At 27.8% G+C, this 9,239-nt stretch overlaps 4 protein-coding genes across 8 annotated transcripts; 1 reads left to right on the forward strand and 3 right to left on the reverse strand.

The window, feature by feature from the left end:
- Positions 1-240: 240 nt before the first annotated feature.
- Positions 241-2,812, reverse strand: LOC124426673. The gene is made up of 4 exons (XM_046968669.1): positions 2,381-2,812; positions 2,171-2,312; positions 1,857-2,090; positions 241-1,126 (listed from the first exon to the last, which is right to left on the reverse strand). The coding sequence occupies exons 1-4, from the start codon at positions 2,459-2,461 to the stop codon at positions 834-836; spliced, it is 750 nt and encodes a 249-aa protein (XP_046824625.1). The 5' UTR covers positions 2,462-2,812; the 3' UTR covers positions 241-833.
- Positions 2,813-2,917: 105 nt separating this feature from the next.
- LOC124426677 lies at positions 2,918-4,884 on the reverse strand. 2 transcript variants are annotated; one of them, XM_046968672.1, is made up of 5 exons: positions 4,415-4,884; positions 3,892-3,978; positions 3,658-3,742; positions 3,399-3,487; positions 2,918-3,324 (listed from the first exon to the last, which is right to left on the reverse strand). In XM_046968672.1, exons 1-5 carry the CDS (start codon positions 4,490-4,492, stop codon positions 3,124-3,126), a joined length of 540 nt encoding a protein of 179 aa, XP_046824628.1. In that variant the 5' UTR covers positions 4,493-4,884; the 3' UTR covers positions 2,918-3,123. The 2 variants fall into 2 exon arrangements, with proteins under 2 accessions (XP_046824628.1, XP_046824630.1); XM_046968674.1 differs by having other exon boundaries at positions 4,070-4,884.
- On the forward strand, positions 4,885-5,933 carry LOC124426676. The gene is made up of 3 exons (XM_046968671.1): positions 4,885-5,226; positions 5,304-5,457; positions 5,837-5,933. Exons 1-3 carry the CDS (start codon positions 4,900-4,902, stop codon positions 5,896-5,898), a joined length of 543 nt encoding a protein of 180 aa, XP_046824627.1. The 5' UTR covers positions 4,885-4,899; the 3' UTR covers positions 5,899-5,933.
- LOC124426669 lies at positions 5,932-9,168 on the reverse strand. 4 transcript variants are annotated; one of them, XM_046968654.1, is made up of 7 exons: positions 8,470-9,168; positions 7,392-7,638; positions 7,209-7,326; positions 6,910-7,142; positions 6,656-6,802; positions 6,401-6,580; positions 5,932-6,178 (listed from the first exon to the last, which is right to left on the reverse strand). In XM_046968654.1, the coding sequence occupies exons 1-7, from the start codon at positions 8,483-8,485 to the stop codon at positions 6,040-6,042; spliced, it is 1,080 nt and encodes a 359-aa protein (XP_046824610.1). In that variant the 5' UTR covers positions 8,486-9,168; the 3' UTR covers positions 5,932-6,039. The 4 variants fall into 4 exon arrangements, with proteins under 4 accessions (XP_046824610.1, XP_046824612.1, XP_046824609.1 ...); XM_046968656.1 differs by having other exon boundaries at positions 8,372-8,493; XM_046968653.1 differs by lacking the exon at positions 8,470-9,168 and adding an exon at positions 8,119-8,359.
- Between the last annotated feature and the right edge of the window lie 71 nt (positions 9,169-9,239).

Raw genomic sequence — 9,239 nt, forward strand, 5'->3', positions numbered from 1 at the left:
CATGAATGTAAGTTTATCATCATTTTCTAACATCGACAACCACATATAGTCCTCGATCTAGAAGTTTCTTTACTCAATGCTACAGTAAGAAGAATTGATTCTTGAATGATTTACATGTAGTCCGGCCAATGAGTTGAATCAGTAAAAGGAAACAAATGCATGTGATTGGGACAGGATTAATTGTATTTACAATTTTCAGAAATTGTAACACAGTTAATGTCTAAAAATGATCCATGTAAATTCGCTTCTGTATTCAACAATTGATTATCGTACGTCAACCAATAACTGGAGTCCTTTGCTTACACTCGAATGTTTTATTTACCTCTACTGACTCAACTTTGAACGGACTGTTAATATGACGTTTCTCTATATTAGTGTTAGAACTGTTGAGAAAACAATTGTAAACCTGTGTTTATATGATATTTTCGTATTATGTTTAAACGTATAATGTGTTGGTTAAAGTTTGTATGGAAATTTCTTAGACGTTCTATATATTTTATATTTGAAAAAAAATAACACAATCGACGAAAAGGATACGCTACGATAAGCAATCATTGTTTGCTTTATCCAGCTTCATCTTAAAATTTTTTTTTTTTAGTGCGTTGCCATCTTCTATGTGAACAAAAAATTAAGTCGGTAGATGAATGAAATTTTTATTACACTTTCCGTAAATTATCTAAATTAAGAAAGCAAACATGCCTTTGTTACATAAGTGTACTTTAGATTCAACTCTTCTTTACCACCTCGTGTGTTCTCGCGATTTTATTTCAAACGCATTCATTTTTTTCCCTTCATACCGATCATCGTTTATTCCATTCCATCTTGTCATCATGTTAAGTAGTTATTTTATTATCGAAAATATGTTCTGTTAGAATAGAATTAATATAAAAGGGATTATTAGATTTATTGTAAGAATCAAAAGATCTTCTTCGATTTTGAATTTTTTCGAGAAGAGTCCGATCCTTTTTTTTTATAATTTCCTCCGAAAAAAGTTCCCCATTGTTTTTCGAAGAAGTAAAACTATTTTCCTTGCTTTCGATGATGCTGTTTTGTTTTTTGTTATTATAATCAGACCAATTACGTTGAAAACTGATAAATACTTCATTCCAGACACATAGTTCCTCAACTAGAATAAATAAAAAACGCTATTTATTTTTTTTTTCTCAACTCTTTCTTGTTACTTATCAATGGTACGACGAATATAAATAATTTTTTTTGATCATAATTATTATTTTAGTCTGTAGACACTATGTATATATATATATATGTTTATATATATATATATATGAACTTATACAGAGTAAAATAAGAACGTATATGTATATAAATATACAGTGTGTACTGAATTTTTCTCGTCAAATTGTGAAAGCATATTTTATAAGAGAAAATAAGATAAAAATTGAATATCTATAGATACTGTTACAAACTTAAAATAAAATATTGAACATAATCTAATTGAACTCGAGCATTTTTCTTACACAATTAAATCACGTACATACTCAATGTCAATGTACATATGTATTTCTCATTTCAAACACTGCATTTTGATTTTCCTATTTGAAAATTGAAGGTTAACTATTATTAACCTTATTAACCATTAGTGAATTTACAGATAAGATAAATATAATCTATCTTTTAATAATTATAATTTTTATAATCTATCTTTTTCAATATGCGATTAAAAAATTCCGTCACCTAATGCATACATTGCGTTAAATATTCCCATATAAAACATTGATAATTAATTTTCGTGTAATGCATATATTTTTTTTTTTATTTTCACTTAAAAAAAATTATACTTTTAAAGTTCGACGAGAAAGATTCGGAACGTTTGGTGTTCCACTATCGAATATTACCGTATAAAAGCAATATCATAAGTAGAAACGATCCTGTTGGAATTCCTAAGTTCGGTAAAAGAGTGTAAAACAAATTTAGAAAAATAGGGCCCTCGTAAAATGCAATTCCATTGATAGTATTTACCAGCCACGGTAGATAAAGATAAGGAATATTATATTCATCAGCTATAGCTACCATTGTCGTTGTTATTAATCCCGTAATTACATTAGCTGCGGGTATTCTTATCTTTAAATCTGGAAGATTATGAAGAATTCATTATAGGATCATTGCTTCCTTTTAAATATACGTTATTATTAATAATTTTCGTTATTACTATAATTTCGACGAAAAAGGGCATTAAATGCCGCTGATTTTGGTGCTAAATTGTCAAGAGTTACACGAGTTCCTGGTTCGACGACGATGAAACTTAAAAAGTTCGTCGTAAAACATAATATAATCATGTAAATAGTTTTGATCTGCAAAGAGAGAATTCAAAGTTTCAAAATTTCAGATTTATTAGATTTAAATTCGTGATTGTAATTACCTTTACAATGTATCTTTTCTTAGTGCCATCTCGCGTGACATACCATTCACCATTAAAAATTTTTTTATAGTTTAGATTCATATCTTTTTACGTACTTTTTATTTCGTTATATTCTCATTTTATTCAGTAATATGTTCCTTTATTTTTTATAATTTTGCTTTGGTCAGATCCGTAATGTGATGATGATCGTTTGCTTTTAATTATCATCCATTTATTATGTATATGTATATGTATGAATATATGTATATACTTGCTTCATAGTTCACTTTGAGAAATAAAAAAAAGAAAAAATAAATATAGATAGCACATATACCAATTTCGAAACAGTCGATCTCAAAGTTTTCATTGGAGTAAAAGTAATATCTTAATGAAGAATAATGCAATTGAAATCAATTTTTTTTGTAAAGTAACATATACCTCAATCTTTTAAGAATTTTTAATCATTAAAAAGAAAAAATAAAATGAAAAAAAGAAGTACGTAAACAAGCTCGATTAAGTCGATTTAAGATAATTGATAATTGGCTTAATTGTATTTTATTTTGTTTATTATATATTATTATTTGTGAACAGGAGAGATTTGTCGTTTATCGATATTTCATTTACATGATCATTTTTAATGTGTCTTTATTAAGAACACATAAGAGAATAAAATGTAGTATTTTTTATTTTTTTTTTTATAATTAGGAAGATAGATCGTAAAGTTTGATTTTGCTTTTGAAAAACATTTTTTCATCACATTTATTTCATTGGATAGAATTTCGTGCTTGTCGATGGAATAGGCAAAATACTTGCAACCAGTTATGTACCATTAATATAGCTGGCAAGATCTCATCGCGTTTTACGTGTAGACCATCTAAGAAGAGTCTGACAAAAAATACTATTATCTCTACGATGATAACGCATAATTGCATCAGCAACCAGGGAGTGTACAGCATCGGATATTCCTATTAATAAAAATAATAATCGAATGAAATTTTATATTTTTTTTCATTGTGTTTTCTTGCAACGTTATACTCACCGTAATAGCACCTAGCATTATCAACGTATAGTGTTCTATTCCAAGAATAGAAGTCATTAGTTTCAAATCTCTTTCCACGTCCCAAGTTGCTAATCAAAAAGATGTTAAGAAAGAAATATTTTACTTTTATTATAAAAATATTTTACATACTTCTATATTTTTTTATATTTTATAATAATATAAAAATATATAAATATTACAAGAATAGATATATTAAACGAAGAGTCATTGATGGAATCAAACGAATATAAAAACTCACCCAAGTCTTCTTTTTTAGAACGCGATGGACATCTAATTGGTACTTTGCTATTCATTGTACGTATAACATCAAATGTTGTTATCACCTGGACGATTTACGAATGAAAATTAAAAAGTATAAAAACAATTTAATTGAATTAATTGGAAGAATCGTGTGATTTCGATCGACCGTGTACACGTATATGTATACACAAGCACACACGTTAATAATTAACAAGTACTACGATGGACTAACGGTCCCAATGATACCCAGCATGATGACGTATAACGGATTTCCCATGATATAATGATCGCACAGGTTGCATACCATTCGACCGACACGCTGAAATTTGAAGATTTTATTTAAACGTTTTTATTTACATAATATAATACCGAAAGGGTTATAACGATTAGTGATAACATTGATAGCTAACTAATCGTCCACCGTGTTCGTTGATTTTTCGTCTACCACGTATTCTCATATTTTTTAAAGCTATTGTAACTTTGAAGAAAAAAAAATATATATATACACATTACAATATATATATATATATATATATTAGAAAGAATTCACGTTCGAGTAAAAAAAAAAATTTTTCACGACGTATAAATGATTCAAATTAAAAACGATAAAAATCTTCATCATTTTTGCCCTCTGGCGTATGTACTTCGTAATATAAGTTCAAACGAATGATACGATCAGTTCTGATTGGTCATTTGTTAAACATTAATATTGATGGATATATGTAATATTATTTTTTTGTCGATGTGTAACTTACAGATTTTTTATTTTTCTCTATGATCGTTCCCACGCAAGATATAACAGCACGTTTTCCCATTTTTCTATGCTTGATCATTGTTTGTTAAACATTAACAACTACGTATATAATACTATTTCGATTTTGTTAGTTGAGGTTACAAAACTTAGATGCATTTCCACGGGGAGAATACCTTGACGTTTAGAAAATATAAAGATCAGGGTAGATGATGGATATCAAGTAGTAATCGTAAAAATTGATAATTCACTTGCATTTTATACTTCATAAGCAATTTATCACGTCTGATAAATCATTCGAGAATAAACGTGGCCTGCTAATATTTAGGATAGTCTGAAATTAGCAATTTTAGAGACATTAAGTCGCGTAAAATATCCGACTCGATATCCGATCGAATTCTGATAAAGTATTTTCGTTTCGCTATTTCAACGTAGAAAAATTTTTCAGATGAAAAAAATATTTGGATTGTTCTTATATCAATAATAGCTATGAAAAATTATTTTAAGAAGTTGATTTATCATGAAGAAAAATTCATGGCAAAAGGAACGAATAAACGAGAAGGAACGAACGAGAATGAAACTTATCGAACGATCCAAGCGTTTTTTTTACTTCTAATCGTTCTAATGTTGTGTTATCATGGTATACGCAATGGTAGTTTCCAATATGATCTTTTGGAGAATGGAGAAACTCGTTATGGTTATGCAACTTATCAAAAAAGAGAAGGAACATTTGTTAGTTTAACCTTGGGATATTCTTTTCATCGTTCTATCGTTTACACAGTGACTGCCATTATGTTTCTTTATTCTCTTATATCGGTGAGAAAAAGAAATGATCGATTTCATCGATCTCTTCAAATATAAAGTCCATGTATGATATACTGTTTACCGTTTAGAAAAATCCAGGCTGGAGTTTACCGATGATAATTTTATATTTTGCCGATTTGGTATGTGACGTAAGCTATGCGATTATTGCTGTTTGTCTATTCTTTCGGAAATTTTATCTATCGACGGCTATTTTTTATACGACCCTTATTATATTACTGATCAGTACGTTTTTTCTTTATGTTACATTATTAATTAAATTTTACGAGAAAATTTAAACAAATGTGTCTGTGTCAATGTCATCATTTGTATTTTTACATATCTGCGTGTTATAGCATTTGAAAATTTAAAACACATTTTTAAAAATAAATTAAAACGAACATTTTTACATTTCTTTTTGAACTTTAAAGTTTCTTTTTGAATTTTGAAAGCGTGAAACGATCACTATAACATAAAAAATCATCACTTTCAAAACTAATGAATTTCAAAGATATAAGAAATCAGTAGCCAACATTTGTTTAAATTCTTCTGTTGACTTGAATGATTAAAAAAAAAAAAGAAAAGATATTGGTTTTGACGTAATAATTATTTCTCGTCCACGCAGCTGGAGAAATATGGGCGTGGTTGGGTGTCCTTCGTCTTTATGAGTACAGAGCATACAAGTGACGGAAATCATTTACGAAGACAACATTTTTTATGGTATATTTTTTATTTTACTTTCTTTTTTCATTTAACGTATTATATATTATCTGTAATTTTCTTATAAAGAATATATTTATTTGTGATACTCATTATAATACTCTTTTATCATAAATGGGGTAACATGTAGCTGTAACTCAATGCACTTAGTAAAAATCCACGACGATAAACAATTGGACATTTTAAGGTTTCCAATGAGCACGTTCTAATGTATTTCAATATTCTAATTTCGTTGCAGGAATGTATTCTGTGAAAAAAAAAAGAAAGAAAAAGAAATGAAAATTATTATGTTTTATGATGGCTTATTTAACCCTTAAAAGCTATCATAGAAGCCAATGAAAAAATCAAATGTAATTAAATGTTTTTATTATTATTTAAAAATAACTTTTTGAGATATGATTTTGAAAGAAAATTTTTTCGATAGCTCTTTAAGGTTAATAAGGAAAATATCAGAGAAAATTTGTCATACTGTGGACAAAACTTATTTATGGACTTTAATAATGCTCCTTCTTTACGAATCGATTCGTTTTTCGATATGTCATTTATAAAATATCCTATAAATGCTTGACAGGGTACTCCAGCAGCTTGAATATCATTTTGAGGATCAATAGTGGCCAATCCATCGAATACACATTTTTCATTTTCTTTTCTTTACGAAGGAAGATAAACAATTATAATAGGTTTTTTTTTTCATTTGCTTATAACATTATTAACTTGATCTTACTTGCACATAACTTGTGAAATATATTTTAGATTGCAATATAATTTAGGATCCAGGGCGATCCCGGAAGAATTCCAAATGAAATACGCTTCGGTAGCTATTTTCAATATCTTATTATTTAAATTTCCAGCTACTTTAGAGAGATTGGTTCTGCAAGATTATCATGATAGATAACGAAAAAAAAAAAGAAAAGAAAAGAAAAGAAAAGAAAAGAAAAGAAATAGATAAATAGAAATGAAAGAGATCGATCTTCTTACCCTTGAAAGAAATTGTCGACGATGATATCGTGGTTTTTAATGTTCTCGTATTTATGAGTAATTTGATATCTCAAATGATCTTCTCGCATTATCCATAAAGATCTGGTTGCTTTGTTCTGTAAATCGATCGCATTTGTAATCGATCTAATTTCAGGCTCAAATTTCCTCGTCACTATAAAATCTTTCATAGAATCTTCCTTATCGGTTTTTTTGTGTAAACTTATTAGATGGATCTAAAGAAATTTTTTATTTATTTATTGTAGTTGTTCAATTAAAATACATTCAAATATGCCCTATACATTTAACTCTGGGTTCTCACGTGCTGCACTTTCAATGTGGCAAAGATCCATCATTGACCATGTACGATCTTCTTGTCTTACTGAGTATACGTTGATCGATCTCTTATTAAATTCCTCTCTAGAAATATATATAAAGATATTTAGAACTTATAAGATGTATGATAGTTAAATTTTTAAACACACCGGTGATTATCAGTATTCGTTGTGTTCGTAGGTAAAGAAAGAGTAACTGATACAATGATGAGCAAGACAAGATTCACCATTATGACGCATGCAATAAAAAAGACAAAGAAAAGATAAGAAGGCCACTTTTCCAATTGTTTAACGACTCCTTTCATGATCGCACTTTCGGAATTGAGTTTGGGAAATCCGATGAACTTTTTGGTACCAACTTCTGGTAATAGCAGGAGTTCATCTTCCTTATTTGATTCTGTTGATTGTTAAAAAAATTAGTTGTTATGATCGTTCAAAATTTAATTAATTAAACGTTATATATAAATTCGTACTCACATACCATGAATGAAACAATAATAATAATAATTATTATTATAATAATAGTAATAATCTTAAAATCAGAATTTAATGCAAAAAACAAATGTACGATTTTCATTAACTCGATAACAGTTAATAAGTCTATAAAACACAACCGGATAGATATTCACTATCACAAAAAAAAAGTTAAAAGAATACAATTCATAGAATTATCCATATTAAATCCATCAAACATGGAGAAAAGGTACGTCGAAAAAAGAAAAATTAATTATATATCAATAGAAGAAATCAAGAAACAATAGAAACAATAAAAAGTTACAATAATAATAATCATCTTTCCGATCGTTAAAATCATATCGCGATTAATTACGCAATTAATTATACAATTAATAGATCCTCACCTGAATGCATAACATACCATTAAAAAAATTGGTAATTTTAGAACACATATTTAGAAAATTTCTTAGTGACATTAGTCCTCTCAACGATAAATCGTTATTTTGACTGTTGCCGAGAAATATTATCTGACCAACAAATGTCATGTCTTGCGATAGAAATAGTATGTAATAATGGCGATTAATGAAAAGTTAAAAATAAAACAGTTTGAGAACCACTGTAGATTTAACAATGAATGTTAAAAAATGAAAAGCTTTGTAATTTTGAAAACTCACCTGCAATTTTACTGAATTTATTTATTCTCTAATCAAAGGATAATTATCGTACGTCACTTCAAACTACTGGTATGTATTAAGATATATAATTTACTTGCCTTTTATATCGATCATGTTCTCCGTTCGCTTTAATACTGCGCTATCGTTGAAGAGGTCTTTAAGTTATTTGTATCGTTCGCCAAGTCAGCATTTCGCAACGAATTGTCGCATTTAAATAGAAGGAATTTTGGAAGTGCACAAAGATATTGCAAAAATACGATATATTAGGACGTACATAACCTCAAATAAATAATAACGAATAAAATGTTTCTTTTCTTTTTTTTTTTTTTTAAATTATAATTTTGTTTTCTTTGTCGCTTGTTTTTTTTTTCCATGCAATTGAATTCATTAAACCGATGATCAATTGTTCAAATATATTTGAAATATTTTCGTTTTAACAAAGAGATATATATAAAATAATAGGTATTTTTAAATATTTTGCTTTTTTTTTCCTGTGACTTTTTTCATCACAATTTCTATTTTTTTTTGTTTGTTTGTAATAATATTAGTACAGGTGTGTTACCTACACTTATTTTTTCATACGTCTGTTCCATTTGGTCTGTAGCTGACGTGACGTTTTATTAATAAACCATTATTGCTACATATTACTATATACTTACATATATACTATGTACTTACGTATGTGTATTTAAATGTCATTACGTATGAAATATTCGTTCATATTTGAATAATTAGTTCGTCGCATAGTTATTACACTACTAGGCATATAATTTATCTTGGAACATATTGAATGAAGTATCTATATTTATCTAAATATTAAAATAATTTCTTTATTATTTCAAACAATCAGTTATCTCGTTATTCAAAT

This window comes from Vespa crabro, chromosome 9, assembly GCF_910589235.1.
Source record: "Vespa crabro chromosome 9, iyVesCrab1.2, whole genome shotgun sequence".
In the NCBI taxonomy this organism is placed as follows: Eukaryota; Metazoa; Arthropoda; class Insecta; order Hymenoptera; family Vespidae; genus Vespa; species Vespa crabro.